Source organism: Diuraphis noxia, unplaced genomic scaffold (genome assembly GCF_037042655.1).
Source record: "Diuraphis noxia isolate RWA-SAM2 unplaced genomic scaffold, SU_Dnox_SAM2 contig0001, whole genome shotgun sequence".
Classification (NCBI taxonomy): domain Eukaryota; kingdom Metazoa; phylum Arthropoda; class Insecta; order Hemiptera; family Aphididae; genus Diuraphis; species Diuraphis noxia.
In genome coordinates, this window is record NW_028301711.1 from 56,258,318 (window position 1) to 56,279,362 (window position 21,045).

Here is a 21,045-nt window from a genome sequence, read left to right on the forward strand (position 1 = left end):
AAAATAAATACATAATTATAGCTATAATATCTATAAATATTATGGTGATGTATTTTAAAGGTCCCCTACCGCCGAGTCCGCCGACACACGCACATTCATTCGATAAAATATAAATATCGTACTTACGGAATATTACATCGATTCGTTGCGTATTATAATATTGTTTACATAATAACTTGCAGATTAAATTATAGTACCGCTTGACATTCAATTAATAAATAATTGCCGAATATTCGAATGCGTATAATTACTTTAACCCGCGGTGCCATGTATAAATTATTATAAAATAATACTCTACAGTATGATTTTATTAAAACCTTTGTATAATATAATAACCATTCATATGTTATGTTTTGGAGTACATATTATTACATGAATATTTTATTATACCTATTGTTATTGTTCTTAAAAAAATATAACAATAAAAATTTATCAATTATTTGCTCTATAACGGATCAAACACCGCTGAATACAAATGTATAATACATTTAAAGTTACGAATAATGGTACTCGTATTGTAATTATTTAGATATTTACCTAAATTGTAATATCAGTTTTACAGTTTACAAATAATTACAAACACTATAGTTATTATTATTGCTGCTGTTTTACGTATATTGTTCCCCATTAAAAAGTTTAGGTAGGCACGTTAAATATTTTACATGATTACGGATAGTGATTAACTTGTTTTTATATTGTTATAGATGTTCTTTTTTTGTACTAGATAGAAGATACCTATACTAAATGTAGTAGTGTAGTTAGTAGTACTAAGTGTATTACTGTAATAACCAAAGAGTAAATACACCGTTATTAATTGTAAAATATTAAAAATGCTATAAATAAATAATAATTATTATTATCCTATACTTTTTAGGTTTATACAAGCAGACTCCTTTAAAATGTTTATGTTTGTGATCCTATATTATACCCGATAAAGTGATAAAATATAAGTATAACCATATGACAGTGTTAGGTAGGTATGTAATAAGATGATTATATCATAATATTATGCATTAAGATGTATTAGCTATTAGAAGTATACTTTAAAAGTCTTATCCCACCGATAACTACCCAATTGATCTAATATTTATTTAAAATTTATTTAACAGATTGTACTAATACTCATATACATATATTATAATTTAGTGTTACGAAAATAAATATAATTCATCCATATTCCACACATTTTAAGCGTAGTTAGAACGAAATTAATTTCAGAGTTTTAATATAAAAGTTTATAGAATAATAAATGATAAGCCAAAAATATAAAATCAGCATTTATTGTAGTTACATTTATAATAGATATATGGAGGTGTTTTACCTGTATATTATGATACTGTCAGAATCTTAAACGCAATTTGTGGGAATCCAGTGGATAGCTTAGCCTTCTCATGATAATGGGCGCCCATAGGTAAAATTTTAAGGAGGATCAAAATAAAAAAAAAATCTCAAATGTAAGAAAGTAAAGATTTAATGTTATTTTCACATATATGAATATAAATATGCATGTTATATTTGTATATAATATAGGTACAGTTGATTCATATTATTTTCTGTCCAGGGAGAGGCAAGTGCCCTATCTTGCCCCCCCCCCCATAGGCGCCCATGTTCATGATAAATTAATCTTCGAGCTTGTATGATATTATCAATTAAAAATTAATAAATAATAATAATGTAAGAATTTAAGAAGACATTCGTGGGAGAGGATCAAAGCAAGTAATACCTAAAAAACTACCCCATCGGTTCTATGATTCATAATAAAAAACATACAAGACTATGTTGATATGTCTACGTATATGTCTTGAATAATCCAAAAGCAGAAGGAGCGATGTCTCTTTTGAATATTAATATTTTTTAATTTAGAAAAATATATGGTTTTGCACTGTTGTAAGCTCTTATTCATTGAATACTGTGACATATTTTTTTTAAAATCGTTTTGCTTGAGCTTGAATATAATTTTTTTTGTGTGCATATTACTAACTCAACTCGTAATAATATGTAGAACACTTAAAGTTTTGCTTAAATATGGAATATGGATATAATAGTACAAACTATTGAAACTTGATACATTTTCATCCGTTCTACAACTCGACAACTTCAAGGACTATTATAATGCAATACTTACATGTACAGATGTATTATTGAGAAATTATATGGGAGTATAGTGGTTGACACCACTCAAAAATGAAATAATTTTCAGTAATAACATATTTTTTAGCTTTAAAATATATAAACGTGTTAATGTGTCATATACAATATATTTTTTGTGTAATTACTATCAGAACTTGTATCGGTAGATACAGACATTTAGGACACAGGCAAGCGAATTAATCTAATTATGTACCTGCAAAAATATTTCACAAAGCTTATTTTTATACTTTTGTTTGAAAATATATAATATTTTAGCGTCAATAAGAAAACAAATATCAGCAATAACCAAACCAATCATAAATTATTTTATTTTAATAAAATTATAATTATAGTCTTATAGGCCTTGGCTCTATTAATTCTTATAAAATATGAATAACTTATGCTATTATAAAAATTTATTTTCAGAAAATTAACTAATTAGTTGTATTAATAAAAATACCCTTGGTGACATGGGCCACTGGGAAACAAGTATTGCTTTACAAAATAGACTTAATTGTAATGATAGCCAGATATGACTATTGGCTAGCTTAAAATAATATTGTTAGGCAAATAGGAACAATTATTATTTATGTCTTATGACTTATGAGTGTTATAGGAACTTAGCCTATGACTAATAGCATTGCAACTATAGGTAATACATCTAATACGTGTTTATTAAATGTGCTCCGCGTGGCTGATAGCTATATAAATATTTTTTTTATTTACTGTCTATCGACTATCATTATTTTATTTATGTATTATGTTTATGCCAAACTATGTAACAGTAATAATTAATTAGTAATAACCATAACCATCAGAACTCAGAAGTAGTAAATTTTAATAACAGATTAATGGACTTTTAACGCTGTAAGTATATTATTCATTGTTTGAGTTCATCTTGGCTGTGATGTAACAGATTTCATAACGAATTTCAAGTTCAACTTGTACGTCCTTACTCCACTACTCTAGTCGCGTACAGCGTACAGTTATTATAAATTATTCACGCATAAACATGACCGAGCTGTGATCAATGGGAACAACACAAATATAGTTTATAATATTAATTGTATACCACACACGGCACACACTAGGGTCGATGTACAAACATTAAAATTATCACATTTGAGACACAGCGAAGAACTAAGTTTTCGATTCATGCAATGGAAAAAAAAAAAATATTTTGGAATAACAGTGTACAGAAATAATATTTACAGCTAGCAGGGGGCCACCGCTTCGAAAACGGCCAAACGAGTCTAAAAATATATTTAAGTTTTAGTGTTTTACAGAGTATAGCGCGTCACTGTGTTTTGACAAGTACTTGTTGCTTGCTTTATACAGATTACATATTATATTATTAAATTTCAATCCAATTAAAAAATATATGTTACGAGATTTCTGTATTATACAACTAATAATAATAATAATAAAAAAAAAACTGTAAATTGTATAATATTAACGTCGTGGCTAAATAATATGTCACTTAACTCCATCATGTAAGACTTGTATTTTCTATTTCTAGCTAAAAACTAAATCAAAATAATATGTTGAACGTATTACATTGTGCGCACGTAACCCGAGCCTTGGCCTTAGCTTAGACAGACCACACAATTAGGTACATAAAAATAGAACAAATGGTATAATAAATGTATGACGTATCTATAATATCTCCACAGATGAAACGTTCTCTACACTTTATACTTCTCTATTTGATATAATATACTCATTTACTCGTTTTCAATGAAAATTAACTAATACTTTTTCAAAAAATTCTTGGAAACTTCCACAGTTTTTATGCTACTCTTATTAATTTATTTTATACATGCGTGATACGTCATAAGTTCATAACGAACTTGTAGACCTATTAAGTAATATAAATACCTACGTATATTTCAGTATAAGGTCCATAAATTAATTAAAAACTTTAAAATCAGAATTTTAATGAATTGATTATCAAAGGAAAAGTAAGCAGAGCATGTTCAGTGATTCATTCTGTATAATGAAATTACGCGGAGAAAACGATATGTTCACAGTGGTAAATTTTTATCAAATCTATCGGTACAACAGTTACACTTGTAGCACCGCTTCTCATGTCGTGTTTTTCATGTCATAGCCTTAAGACCATAACAGATTACTGAACAATATTTTATTTCCATATATTATGTCTATTTAAGAAATTTTTGCTCGCCTATTTGTCCGTAAACTATCATTTGATTCATGCATGCACATTAAAACATAATTGCCTTTATAAGTAAACACTTGAATTAATGCAAATATTGAAAAGTTGCTTGATAGACAATTTTCCTTGAATTGTATATACGACATGAATATTTGGTCATTATCAGGGCCACATTTACTTGTTGACTGTTGTCTCGAATAGACATTTTAAATATTGGAGATTTTTAACTGACCCGGAACATGTTATATCTTCACCTAATAAAACATTATTTTGTTTTCATATATATTTTTGGTAGGGAGCACCAATATCTTTAGTTTTTAATCTTTTCGGTAAAGATTAATCCAAGTCTTCTCAGTGGCGCAACTATGATCTATTTTCGGGAGAGGTTATTCATATAAAAAAAATTAACCAAAAAAAAAGGTCTTCACTTTGAAATATTTGACTTTTAAAAACATTTCGAGGGGTGTTACAACCCACAAACCCTTCCCTGGTTGCGCTACTGAGTCTCTTTACCCACCAAGGGCCTTTTATAAAATATCAGATACCTAATTGAAATTGAAATACAAGCACTGCAGTGCAAACACAACCTAATCTACCTACTTGTATAGCTATATTATAAATTATAATATTTATTTAAATGAAAAATATTATGTATTATTATGTATAGATTATATCAGAATTAAATAATTAATATAGTTCTTTAAAAAAAAATAATTCACTAGTAAAATAATAAATCAAGATTTACAATCAAATTTACCAATGGAAAATTATTTTGGTGTGGTAATTTTATACGAGTCATATTACTTATGTCCTTATGAACAGCATGCAATAATTATATCTGGAGCAATATTCTATAAAATATAATCAATTCCTAATCATATTAATATTATAATAGTTTCAACTGTTTTAAGTATGAATTATTTACAACTTTATGATTGCCTCATTTAACTTGGCCACTATACGGGAATAGTAAATAATAAATATTTCCAATTATTTTTAATGAGCTTTGGCTCATTTGCTTACTTGGCTTTATATATTAAAACCATTGTGAACCATAAATATAGAACAAAACATCTAATTAAATAATGTTTGAAGAATAAAGATTATAGAAAAATATTCATACATTTGCTCCAACTTTAAACTTGCATTCATCCCGTATGGTAAATTTATTAAAGGGAACAAATATAACTATTTTTTTATTGTTTTAAATAAACGATCATAACAATTTCCATGAGTAAAGTTGATTTTAAATACAATAAAAATGATAAAAAAACAAATTTGAATTTTATATTTATAATTTTGAATGATTTATTCAGTCAATTATTGTCAGAATATCATTGTAAATAATCGGAAAAAAAATTTAGGAGTATTACCTAGGCAACAGATGAAAGTGTTTTATTACATACTTAATATGTGTATAAGAGGACTTAAAACTGGCATTTGATGTCTTTGTCTTACAAAGTGTGTAACACAAAAAATTTACACTCAACAGTTCACGTGTACCTTCGTTAGTTCAGTTAGTTGAAATTTAAAAAGTTTTAGTAAATTGACCTATTATGAAACATGATGGTAAGTACATTATCTGTGTTTTTAATGGGTTTTTACAATGGTTAATTTTTTTAGCAAGTTTTATGTATATATTATAGAATGTAAATAAATATAAATTACAAATTCTCATAACTCACTTAGAAACTGAATTTTTCGTAAAAATTCCACTTACAAAAACAGATAATGTTATTACCATTAGGTTATACATATAAGAGGTTTTGATTCACTCTAATTTTTAAACTAACGAAGGTATACACTTGAAGTGCTTAGCGTAAATTCACTATGTTACGCACTTGTAAGACTGAGACAACAAAATATGTCAGTGTTACGTCACAGTACTTACCAAAATTTGTTTTTACCTTAATTTTATAAATTGTTTCAAATTATATTATTATTTGGGTTCTTAAATACTTTAACAATTATATAATAATACAATTTAAAGGTTTGACTATTGTCTAACCTCCCTCGAAGGTTTTTTTTAATGTTATTTTTATGTACACAGACAAAAAAATAAATACAATACATCTAAACATAATAAATCAAAAATATCTGCCCATCGAATTACATTGAGTATCGATTTTAGTGATAGGAAATAAATAATAATATATAGGTAATAATTAATAATTATATAGCCAACTTGCGTCCCATTTATAAAATATTCTTTGTTCATTACATAAGTGCATGCTGCATAGGTACAATTAAACAATGTTAACAATACAAATAATAATAGTAATTGTTATAGCTTATAGACTTGTAGGTTCGTTTTCGTTTCAACATAATATACATTTTATACGAATGAGAAATTATGACAAAAAGTTTGATAAAAAAAAACTGGAAATTCTAAATGTGTGTTTAATGTATATTTAATGTATATATAAATAAATTTTAACTATTCTTTTCTTGTGTGTTTAAGGTAATAAACAAAAGGACATAATGTTGTCAAACACCATTCAAGGATTGTTTTCCGCAAGTCCTCCGATGGCTGTGTTAAGCAGTTCAAACGAATTATGCAAGAACCATAGTCAGATTTATTTAAGAGAATTAGAAAAATTAACAATATGGGCATTAAGAAGTAAGTGGTATTATTAGTATAAAATGGTTTGATAAATAAAAAATTTAAAATTTAAATGTTGGTTGAATAATTTATTATTTTTGTACCTACTATACTGCTATATACATATGATCATATAAATAATACCTAGGTAGCTGGTACTAGCTATAATCATCAAAATGGGTAGGATATTATAGGAATTCGATACTGGGTGACGGGTGTTGGAAAAATACTTTTGAAACGCCTATACGTGTACCTATGTATGAACGTAAATAATTCGAATTTTAGGTTTATTTGATATTATTATTTATTTGATATTATATTACTGATAGCGCCTATAAGCGTAGGTGAGAAGGTACTTATAGGCTTTATATAACTCAATCAATATAGTTTTATAAAAATATTGAGACATTTACCCAGAGCAGCAGCCCCTTTTTAGTGTTTAAAAATAGGTATATAAAATATAAATACAACTATTATATGTTACATATTATAATGTGTACATATATAGGAAATTTAGAAATAAAAATAGAGACTTCTCTACAATGTGTATTGCAGTCATACAAATTATTGCACTTATACTCTGTTCAGTGAGAGAACATGCCGATTCTACTACACCCCCTACTCTCACATCATCAGGTTGTCGTAAAAATACTACGATACAAGTATGTCATTAAAATTTGTAAAAGCTGCAGTACTTTTTTATTATAATATATCGAACAAAATTTGCAACACAACTTGGTATCGAAGAGTGTCAATGCGCATTTTATATTCTGGAGGTTATTTTTCAAGTTCGACCTAGTACTTATTTTACTAAATAGAATAATACGCAATACTCTGTACACCTGTGTCTATACTATACGTCATATGTCTACTTATATAGTTCCGTCTGTCCCGACTAGCTGGCAACTATTAATATTCAATATATGTCAAGCGGTATACCATGTTTACGTACACTGCATATACAATTTTTAAAAAACCTTCACGTTTTTTCCGAATGTTTTGCAAATTATGCCTATAATATGATATGTATATTGCATAGTGACGTCAATTTGATAATTTAATATTATATTTAATAAGGATTTTAATCGAATTTTAAAAATCATTAATCATTCACAAAATTATACTTAATATGAATGACCCTGGACAAATAGTTTACTGTGACTAAATCTAAACGCTTGATTAAAAATTAAAAAAAAAAGCTAATTTTTATAGTAAATAATTATCTATGAATAATATCCATCAATACTGCTAACGTGTCACGGTATAAGCAAATTAATTGGAAATTATATACTAATTTTCCCTTGCACTGAAAGTTAAAACTCAATTCGTGCCGTATACTATAGATTATTAATATAATAAAATATAAATACTTTTATGCACAATTTTTTCACTGAAGTGAATAAAAATAAAACAAAAATAGATCCGATCAGTAACTCAAATTATAATGATATATATATTTATTAATTAACCCGCGGAAATATAGCCCATTGGGTAGTTATTTTTAGTAGGTTTTTCAACTGTGAAAGAGGGTACAGTTGGTTTGGAACCAAGAACCCAGGTGGTCACCCATCCGGAAACTAGTGGCAGCGGGTGATGCGTACACTCTATCAAGTTGCGTGAATGATTGCAACAATCATGCCACAATAATATTTTGTGTATTAATTAGACATAATTTGGCTTCTCACCCCATCTTGTTTCCGGTCTTATCGAGTATGTAAATAGACGGCTAACGATTATTCCTGCCATATTATCAAAAATCCAGCAGTCATATTAGTCAGTACCTAATATATGAAACATCATGAATGGCAAATTGACATGCTCTGTTAGGTATTCACTATTCGATGATAATAATTAATAATAGCTATAATATTCATTAGTTCGTGTTCCTCTTAAAATAAAGTAGCAGATGTACTTACGATACAATATTTTAAAAAATCAATTGGTCCCCTCGAGTCCCCCACAAGTCAAGAGTCAAGCTGATGTCGAAAATATTGTCTATAATATGAGTCATTGACACCTGAACATTTGAACACTTAGTGTGCACTAGTGTGCACTTAAAATGTCAGCTATATTTGAATTATTTTTTTATTATACACCCACGAGACTGTGTAAGCTAATATATTATATATCTATAGGATCTTTCACAAATTTACTGACCTATAATTATATTCTACAGCTATTGAAGTAGATTATTTTTACGAATTTAACATCGTCATCTAACTTGTACGACTTATATAATTTATGCTCTTATACATGTCACTTGGTACCGCAGAGTCCAATCTCGTCTAAGGTCTAAGTCATTTTTGTAGAAAAATTTCGCTGCTGTATTTATCGTGCTCGAGCGTTGGACTGTATATGACTGTAAGTTAATATCTTGTTTACGATTACAGTGTACGATTCTTCAGCAAAAATACCATCGGGCATTCTGAACGGAAATATAAATCAGTTTGGAGACTTCGATCAATGTCTGAGTGCGAACGATGAAAACTTGGGCATTCGGGGACAGTATTGCTTGACATACATAGAAATGACGTTGCCATCAAACTCCAACGAAAAATTAAAATACATAATCGATTTAATGCATTCACACTCGGCATTTCGTAGTCGATTGGAGGACGTAAGTATAGATTATAATTTATTATGTATATTATTTTATATTATGTATACTTAATACTTACCTATGTATTATGTATATAGGAACATTCGGGACACATGTTATTATGTGTTATATCTTATAATTATTTATATTACGACGAAAATAATAAATTTAAATGAAAATACGTTACCCACTACAGGCCACAATATTACAATATTTTGTTAATCCGAGCCTCTGAAACGAAATCGTTTTTTAACAATACATACAGATATTTAAATATGTAACACTGGATAACGGTTATATTGTAAATTTGTAAGTACTTATACGACTATACATTAATCATGCATACTAAAAATAAATACTTTTGGAATGAATTCTATCCAGGAGCAAACTCGGGGTATATTTTTGGAGGGAGGACTTACAAACTTTCCTACTTTCCTTCACACAAATAAACAACTGACACACATTGTTAATAATAATTTTTTTATATAAATCTACAAATAATTTCCAACGAAATATCGATCAGTAATAGCCACAAACCTTATCATGTACAGCTATATTAAGAGGTCGTTACACTGACATTTGTTGTATCCGTCTTGTAAGTGCGTAGCATGGCACATTTTACGTTCAGGAAATCACGATTAGCTTGTTTTAAAATTAGAGCAAATGACTCGTTTTAGAATCAAAATATAATAAAAAGCATATGGCAGTACCTAAGGCCTTTTTATTAATATTAAAAATATTAAACGAATAAATTTGTGCACGATGATGAGGTATTCAGTATTTTAAAATCTGTGAGCGATTTTGTCCAATACGTATTTTTCATGTTTGTACGGTATAAATGGCGACGCCCCCCCTTTTCCCGCCTTTTAATGACGTTACCGACTTTACCGTCGAACAATGAGAACTTAATAGAAGTCGCGAATAATTGTTAAATTAAAATACAGACAGAAAGTTTATTCATAGAGCATTCGAGGATACAATATTTAAATATAATATTTAAACAATTTAAACGCGGTTTGGCGCTGTTGGGACGAAATATTGTTCATCTATCAGTGTCACCGTCTCTAGGTAAATACGATATTCCGGTTAATGTGTAGACAATAAATACGTAAACATAATAATTATATAATAATAACACTATGATACCATAAATAAACTCATGAACACGATCATAGTTTAGTGTGTCAAGTATACGGGTTAAACAATAACTTGTAATAATAATATATGATGGGTATTGTATTGAATGTGCTAATCGAATGTGGTTAGTTGAACATGGACGAGCGACCGTGAAAAATAAAAAAGCGAAAATAAAATAATGTTATTGGTGGAAGGTATAGACGATATATGTTTTAATAATACGTTGTAGGCATAGTAATGTCCCGAAGTTTGATAATTATAGGAAGTCAATGTACCATGAATGTCAAGTCAGTTATTATTGCGATTGTGCCGATATTACCCATATCATAATATCGAGAGACGATTTTATTTCAAATCCTGGCTAACAATAATATTGTCATTATTTTTTCAAAAATAAATTCCCAACTTATCGCGTTGTTGTTTTCAAAGACGAACGTATTATTATCATACGGGTCAGTGACACACGTCGGTCTTGCAATGATGATAGATATCATTGATTTAATGTTATAATTAAAAACCTTATTAAAAATATTAAACCCATAAACTAAATGATGGGATATCTAATCATTTGATTATATTTATGAAGCTTTCGTGTGCCAATGTGTATTTACGAACTTGCGTCTTGGTACACGTTAAACAAGTACAATAAATTTATATACCAATAAAAGTAATATTATAATTAATGAGATGAACATTTTTTTATTCATTTTAAATGTAATTTATTTCACAGTGTTAATTGAATTGCTTACAATAAGTCAAAGGATGTGTATTGAAGGTGGTGAATTAGGTGTTAAAATTAGAAATTGTATAATCTGTTGGGCCATTAAATAATTTGTAAATTATCATGCTTTTGAAGAATTTCGTAAAATTTGAATCTCAAGTGCTTATAATATAATATAATATTTATACGTTAGAGCAGGGTTTCAAAACTACGGCCTGCATCCGGCCGGGAAACGAACTGTAAATAATCTAAAAATATGCGTAATACCCAGTCGTTATCGTGCACACAATATGTCAATATTGACACGATCACCTACATCAGCTCTATCATATAATTTACGACTCGTATGTTACGAGGTAGAGATGTTCTCATTCATGATAATATTTTCACTACTGTAAAAGCATTTAAGCAAAACCATATTTTATTTGAAACACAAATTTAAAAGAATTGTTTCACTCATTATTTAACTTATGATAAATATAATAAAAATTTTAAAGTCAATTTCTAGTCGACTTTTTGCTTAATAAATAATTTCTCAACTTTAAATCCAATTTTAACAAATTTTTTCTGACCTTGACGGCTTGACGTAAAATCTGAAGAAATTAATATTTTTAAAAATCCGTTTAGTTGAGAAATTGTCTCCTACCAGTCCTACCCTACCAATGGAAATGATTGATTTGCAAACCAATGTAGGTAAACGGTCTAGCCCGGTGACTCTAACTCTAATAACCAGCAGGACAGCCAGGATATAACGAAAGATATAAAAATAAAACATTATCAATATAAAATAATATTTAATTAATAATTATTGATGTTCAAATAAAAAGTAAAATTTATGGTCAAATACATTTTTTATTGTCCAATAACAATAATGAATATTAAACATTTTCGAACTATTGCGGACGACATCGAAAAGGTTTGCTGGCGGTTTGTAAGAGTCGTTAGACTACCGGTCCAGCCATACACAAAAGAATTCATTCGTTCATGTTAAGACTCTAAACCACCTTAAAGATGTGTAACCTTTTGTTTTCAATAATTATTAATAGGAAATTGAACAATTTACGAGGAATTGAGGAACATTGTTTAACTTTAAAGCTTTTTTACTGAAAAATAGAACTTTTATCATACAGAAATCGAGAAATCAAAAAAAAAAAAAAACAGAATATTTTAAATATCTATAAATAGCAAAAAGAGAAATATTTTGAACATTTTATCATGTTTATTATATTTAAATAGTAAAAGTTACAAGCCTATAGTTACCAATTAAAATAAAAATCTAAATCTATTTTTGTTTTGTTTTTCCTGGTTATTTTGGTAAAGTACTGGGACCCCGCGCTCTCAGAATTTAAAATTATTTGATATCGACTTAAACTCGGTTGCCCTACAGCCAACTTTTTTAAAGAACAAAAAAACTACCCAACGGGGATCGTTATTTTCAGCTGTCATAATAATGTATTGGGCATTGACTGTTTTTATGTGATCTAATTTACACATGTATCATGTATGAGTGTATTGACACACATTAATATTTATTACTATAGTAAGCACAGCCGTTCAGGCACATAGTAAGGAATTTTTCCATAAGCTAAATATAGTCAATATTTGGACGTATTCAGTAAATATCTACTTGATAATATATCTCTATCAACACCACTTGAGTCTTGAACTTTCCAATTACCACACAAATGCGAACATTTTGGTTGGCTGAAGAATATTAATACAATCTAAAAATTTAATTTTGTGTACAACTATTAAATATCTAACCACGTACTTTTTTTTTTTACCATTCCGTTTTCGAACAGATGGCCTCGCGGGAATGCTATCGCAGTACTTCTGCGACTCCGCCAATTACCTATGTACATATAGGTTGTCATCATAATATATTAGTATTTACTCTTAATTTCCCCCAAACCCCTTATTTAACTTAGCATCGATATTGTTTACCATGCCATTTAAGTATCAGTAAATTATTTAGCGTTATAGGAAACACGTGTTTGTATATTATACTAAAACCTATGTACCTCGTACCTACCTAAATCCAAAATGTTTTATATGAAATATTTCTGACTTCAAACGCTCATAAATAATACATGCGTTATGTGTATTTAAGAAAAAAACATTAGAACACAAGATTTATTTCAGTAATTCGTATAAAAAACAACATGATTTGTTAACGATAAATTAACTATTGTTATTCTAATATGTACCAAAATATAAATTATCATTAATTTATCTAGAATTTTAGATTTTTCCCGTTAAATTAATTATAATTTATAGGTATGCACGTATTTTGTATGTACAGATTATAAGCGCTTCCCAGTTACCGAATATGAGTTGAGTACAAATGTAATATTACGCCGTGTCGGGTACCTACCGAGTAAGAGCCACTAAGAGCTGAGTCTTAAATATGATATCGAGTACCCAGCCGTCGAGTAATTGTCGGATACTCGGTACATCTCTAATATTGATTCATTTTATTAGATTAGATAGACACAGTCACTCTTTACGTGATTGACATACTAATTAAAAAAAAAATTGATTCACTTTTGACTTTTCGAGTTAAATTTATAATTTGTTAACTGTTAACTTTTAACTTAACGATCGTGTGTCCTCCTCTTAACGTGGGTTAATTATTTTGATTAACTTGTCCACTTAAGTGTATACCTCACGCCTCGTTTACTGTAGAAGGTGGCATAGGTGTAGCGTAATTAATTTATATGCGGGGGGACTATAGCCTTTAAAAAAAATAAACAATGGTTCAGTTCTCATACATGGACGGAATTCTGGGGGGCTATAGTCCCCTTAGCCCCCTCCCAATTCTACGTCTATGGGAGGTGATCAGTATAGGTATTCTAAGTGTACAGGCACGATCTGGCTACCTATATTTGTGTTTAGCCGTATTATAGGTGTTGTGCTTTATTTATTCATCACTTATTTTTCTATTTTTTTTCAACGAGTTTACTACGTTTCCGATGTCCACAGTATGTTTCAATTCTATATACATTATAATAACTAATATATTCCATTTCGTTTGGACAATATGTCATTTTAATGCGTTTTAGAGTTTAGACTCGTAAATAACGTGGTTTATATATGTGTACACGAAGTGTGCAGTGTGTCTTATACAGACAACAGGAAGTCGACTGCTTGTGTCTATATGTACTTTTATTGTTTTGTATAAAAACGCAGTTTGTCTGTGTGCTCGGAACGTATTTACCATAAAAAAAAAATCGTTTTTTTGATATGATCGTGTAATATATTATAATACTGAATTTACTGTGTGATCACACTTGAAACAATCATAAAATGTTAATTTAGTTGTAAATAAATACCGTATATAGTGCATGCATCATAGTCTTTTACAAAATATTACTGAAGTCTGAAATAAAATATAGTGTGCTATTAGACAAACATGACGTAGGTGCCTACCAGATAGTGTCATCGTATGCTTGAAATATGGCCAATATCAGATGTCTATCGCGAGAATAATTGAATATTTTAATAATAAAGAAGTTACTGCGGTATGACATATTATTATTATCATAGTGTTTTGTTTGTCTGTATACGGTTGTTTCGTCAGTCACGTTTTTCATGATAAAAATCTTGTAGCACAACAGTCATATTAATGTATTCTTTTACGACCTAACAATAATATTATTATATTTATGCTAATGCGGCCGTTATTTTTAACAATATTGGTATGCCTATATACTGTAATAATAATATTGTTATGGGTTTTAATAGTAATTTAACTGTCAACGAGGACATCGAATAAACTAAACGAGTGACGACTGGAACTGCCAACTGGAGTATTACAGGGGCTCTACCGAAATAGTACCATGTTGTTTGGCAGGGGCGGGAAGTGAGCTATTTCAGTCGCGGTTGATGACGTGTATACTGCACGAGCTGCAAGCTATAGGGATACATTGCACCCAAGACTGAAATTGTGTTCCCGTTCTCGGGCCAGGAATACTATTTTTGATCACGTCTCATCTGTCGCCTCCGAAACAGCCTCCTTCGATATTACTGTAATCCAAAATGAACTGCGTTCATATGCCGTAGGTAAATACGATACGCCAAACTGCGTCACACGACAACACGGATGTGTAACCCGCCGACCATTAAAGCGCTTATGTTTGATATACATGTTATAGACAAAACTTAATGATATACTTTTTAGTGACGTATCAATATAATTTGGGCAATAACTTAAGCATTTTAACGAAACTTATTTACCAAAATATCAATGGGTATAACGTTACACCCCACCCTCACGGCTCATACAGCACGAAAACGATTAAATACAAAATACAATCAAAACAATGTAATTACCATTTGAAGTCAAAAACACATAAATCCATTAAAATAGATGAATGTGACTAAATAAGGCTAAGAAAAATAAAACAGTTTTAAAATACCTTCTGTTTATTTGTAATATTCTTGCAAAAAAACTAAATAATTTTCAAATCCCATTATATATAAGTACTTACGTGTTAGAAATGAAAGTGAATTATGTTATAATATGGTTTACATCGTAAGTATAAATATGATGAAAAATTGAAAACCAACAAATAGCTCGACTGCAAATACTCAAAACTGTATGAAAACGTTTAGGTATTTTTCATTGCATATCAGATATACATTTTTTATTATATAGCTTGTTCAAGTTTATAAAAAAAAAAATTTAATTTATATTCAAATGCCATGAAAATGCGATTGAATTCAATTTTTTCTGGATAAATTGCGTGTTTGATAGACATGAAGAAAAACTGCACAGTTGGAAACTAAAATTGTCCAGAAAAAAGTATTTATCTTCCTATTAGCCTTCTATACACACTGCAAATAATATGCGTCACAAATATCGCGGTAACTTTTTTTTTTTCATTGATCAAATAAAACTTGGCAGCTATGGCCTTTAGTTACAATTGAAGTATGGTTGGTTTTAATGAACAATTTTTTTTAGAGTATACGTTATTATTTCTATGCACTATTAGTAATCCAGAATTCGACTAAATGACCTTCAGAACTGTCGAGTAATAGGAAGTTTGGGGTACCTAATCATAAGTTCATAATGTAGCCAACGATTTCATCCAAACAAAATGTAATCTATCGAGATATCATAATTAATTTGAGATTTGAAATTGAGGTCAAGCATTATTATATTGTTCGAAAAAGTTCTTATTGTTGTTGCTTAACAATAAGTATATTATTATTTATTATGTTAAAATATAATGATATTATATACCTAGTACCTACCTTTTCGGAAAGTTATAACACTTAGTCCAAATAGCAATTTATCACTGTCACTTCCTATAATTTAACTACCCGTGATTCGAACAACTCTCCTAGTAGTTCTGTTTAAAAATAAAAGCAAATTCAAGGCAATTCAAATCAACTATACATTTTCCCGCATCCGGTCTTATACAGAGAAATAATTTTTAATTTTCCACATGAACTATACATTATACATACAGCAAGTGTACAAGGCTACGGGCTGGTAATTTTTAACATAATATATAATATGTATATCCATTTTCAATGTATTATTATTTATAAGAGTTCGGATGTTTATGACCCTTAAAAACTTAAAAAATAATAGATGCTTTATAATTATAAGGATTTATTGTAAGTATAGATATATTGTACATGGAGATACCATATTCGTTATGAAATTATGAAAATGATATATTAGATATATATAAATCACATATCCCTCGCTATTAGTTTTTATCTGCACTTGATGATCTGATAATAAGCGATGATACGCATCTTTACGCTCGAGGGATATCAATAATACATAATTTGTTTCAATTTTTCAATTTGCTTACTGTCAATATTGTAACTACTACTGAAACTTGTAAAACATGATTTCGTCTTTTTCAGCCCGGCCATCGTGTCCCGAGGTTTTCTACCATGAACTGGGCTGTTTGTGCGCCGGCGAGCTGTTCCGCAGCCGACATAGAACATGAGATGTACTTATTGCTATCGAAGTACGTCGATACAACCGAAATCAATTTGCGTCTTAAAGTCGATCCGGAAATGTGTCAGACGTATAGGCCATCAATCGTGCCGACGACGGGTTCATTGATCGCAGTGTAAGTAAATAAGACGAAAGTCGTGTAAATAATGAACTTTGAGTACCTATATAGTATGCATATTCATATATTTGATAAAAGTATAGATTGTAGGTTCTTAGATGATAATATGGCCATTTAGTTTTGTTCACTAATAGTCGTCAGTATAAGTCCACGTAAACAAAACTAGTAACAAATCATAAAAATGAATTATAATTATTTGATTTACTATAATACTGTGATTTATTATTATTATGTATTTTGAGTTTTGACGATTGGGTGCTAAGTATTTAACTATTATAGAATACACAATACAAAATTTGTTTAAGAGAATTTAACGCACTAAAATTTTACGTATTTTTATGTCATATAAAGTACATTTCCTAAAAATGTTGTATACAATCTAAAACATAAATATTTTAAGAATTTCGAAATTTTAAAACATAACTTTTTGTCAAAAACATGTCAAAAACATTTGCTCAATTCGGTAGGCCACGTTTGTGTTATGAGTATAAGTCGACGTTATAACAATGCGAGCCTATATATGGTAAACGAAAAACTGGTACGATCCACAATAGTCAAGGTTTCCCAAACTTAGATTTTAGAATAAGTTATGGTATGAAATATGAATATATGATTAACGTCTTAGCATTTTTACCCCTTAGTGAAGTAATAGATGAAATGGTTTATTTATATACAACGACACCAGTACAATTGTGAATTGTTACCATAACTAAATTATTTTGACGAAACCCATGTTAGTGGGAAGTCTGGGAGCCCATTATCTTCTCCCAACTTTTGGAATGTGCATGAAATTACTTTAAATAATGGCAACAGAACAAATAATCCGTCATTTTGGTTAGTAGTTAAATGTATTCAACAAGATGAAGCGACAAAGCGGATTGAAAGAACACACAATACTAATAATACCTTAATGCCTAAAAGTTCAAAAAAACAAAATAGTTTGCAAGACAAACTACATAATGAATGTGAGAGCTATTTGAATAAAGAGATTAATATATAGGACAATTTTTAAATAATATAGCTAAGTGTACGAAATAGTTGTTTATATATTTATCAACTATTAATTTATTACTGATCATATTATATTATATATTGTATTTATTGTATATTTATTTTAATTATCAACTATTTTGTATGAACTTATTTGTGTGCTTTGTTCATTTTTATTTCTAACATTACTTTTTTGTTTTAAACGTATTATTTTAATTTAACTTGTTTACGATGGTAATTTATCAAAACTATGAACAAACATTGTACATTTGTAAATATTTTAGGACCCCTGAAAATTAAATTTTGAAGAGTACCAGAATTCCGCGTTTTTGATTTCTTTTGTTATAAATTCTATGGAGCGTACCAATGTTCCGAGCATCCCTATATATATATATATATATATATATAATATAATATCTGATAAATTACAGATCGGTCTTTGGAATTCTGTTCTTGGTCATAATCTTGTCTACCGTTATGGACAAGTACAACATGTTCCAGAGTGTGGAAAGTGAGTGCACCACGGACACCTCGGTGAACGTAACACGCGATTTTTATCGATTATATTGATATGAAATGGATTTATACGCAATTTTTCCAGACACCGTTTCGAAGGTTCTGTACTCGTTTTCGTTGAAGAGGAACGTTCGGCAGCTGTTCAGCGTTAATGAGTCACCTGAAGACATCAGGTCAGTTCACGGGATTCGCGCGCTAAATGCTCTCATGCTGCTGGCGTCTCATAAGTCCATGGCAATGTTTTTCAACCCTTATTCGAACCGGACCGCCATGACAGAGGTAACATATATAAATTGCATGAAAAACGATTCAGTAAACTGATTACGTATGCTCGGAAATTATTTAGTGGTACGATATTATCCGTAACTTACTAACGACTTTTTTTTCGATTTTTTTTTCGGGGAATACTACATATTTTGTTTAACATAAAAGTTTATAGGTTAAAAAGAATAGACGGATTCAAAACCAGGTATAATCTTAATCTGCACTCGACTTCCTATCAAATTTTTTAATACTTTTGCTCTTTTTTATACAACTATTGACTATTACCAATTGTGCAGGAAATAGTTTATGTAAAACAAATAAAATTTTAAAGTATACTGCAGTTCATAATAATTAAGCACAATATTTTTATATAACAGCTAAGAATTAAAGTGGCAAACTATTTTATTGAATATTTGTGATGGGACGAACTCTGATTTTTTAAATCGATCTGAACTTGAGAATATATTTTTTTTAATACAAACTGGGCTGAGCTCTGACATTTTCTTTATCAAACCCAACTGGACCGAATCTATAATCATTTTTTATCATGTAAAAATTAACTAAACCATAATTACAATTTATATTTTGAGTTTCCGTATTACTTTTTCTACATTTTAACTTATATAAGTCTTCTTAGGTAACTCTATTTACATTAAATCTAGATAATTTCTTATTTTTATTTTTACATAGGTATACAATAAAAAAAAATAATAATTTAATAATAGTTATTAGTAATTTTAAATATTTAAAAATGCATTTTGAAGAATAGTACAATATATAGGTAATATTTTGTTCTTCAAACTATCGTCTATCGCGGCTAGGAATTCTCGTTCGAAAAATATAATTTATATGAGTTCGATTTTCCAACAGTAAAAGATGCTTGATTAGAACGGTTTTTAATTTTTTCATATCTAATTCGAATTTCGTATCTAACCGATTCGGTCTTACGGTTCGGTTCCTGGTTCAAAAAGTTCGACCCATCACTATTGAATAGCTTAAATATGAATAATGAATATTAAGCAAAATGATTTTTACCGTGATGAGACGGGTTTATAGATAACACTTAATAATTACAAAAACAAAACAAAATACGCACGAACCCATGTAGAGTATCTTAATATACTTATTCTGCGTACCTACCTATATTTCTATATAGTTGTCACGATATTTTCCGGTAGCATCCGGCAGCGATGATTACGCATTAATGCTGTTGTTTGCGAATTCAAACGTGAGACCAACACACCCGGAAGTAATAACCAAAACAATTACACTTAAATATATTATAAGTATATACCTACGTATGTGTACATCGAAATAATGAATTACCAGGAAAAGCGTTTTTTTTTTTTTTTGTTATTGTGATCACGATGGTTTGACGACTTCACCTTGGCCCGTCGCGTCATTCTGCGTTTCGCGTCGTTTAACGCGTACACCTAACTTTTTAAAGGGGAAAATCCCCAGACAATCGTTGTGGTTCAAATCGTGTCATTATTATTATTATTATTATTATTATATAAATGTATAAAATTGACCTCAAGTATTATATTCATGATTATAGCAATACCATTCCGTAAGATAGGGTAGGTAAATATGTATATATCTCCTTAAGTGATATAAATCCGACTATAAGTTCTTAGGTGTTACCAATGGGTGACTTCCTTAAAAGTTGTTGTTTTTTTTTTTAAATAAACTATGTATATATTCTATATCAAAATTACTAAATGTGCTTGTTGTACAGATTGTTTTTGAATAAAAAAAAAAAAATAAAAAAAAAAAATATGTATATAATAAATAATATATGTAAAAAATGCA

General features: G+C 29.2%; 1 protein-coding gene across 1 annotated transcript in view; it reads left to right on the plus strand.

Annotated features, from left to right (window-relative positions):
- The window catches only part of LOC107164017 (nose resistant to fluoxetine protein 6-like), a 74,270-nt gene that overhangs the window by 33,160 nt on the left and 20,065 nt on the right, over nt 1–21,045 (plus strand). Inside the window, exons 2-6 of the mRNA XM_089217532.1 lie at nt 6,768–6,926; nt 9,299–9,525; nt 17,249–17,460; nt 18,885–18,964; nt 19,055–19,248. Coding sequence (XP_089073658.1) covers nt 6,768–6,926; nt 9,299–9,525; nt 17,249–17,460; nt 18,885–18,964; nt 19,055–19,248 — 872 coding nt within the window. The remainder of the gene's footprint in view (nt 1–6,767; nt 6,927–9,298; nt 9,526–17,248; nt 17,461–18,884; nt 18,965–19,054; nt 19,249–21,045) is intronic.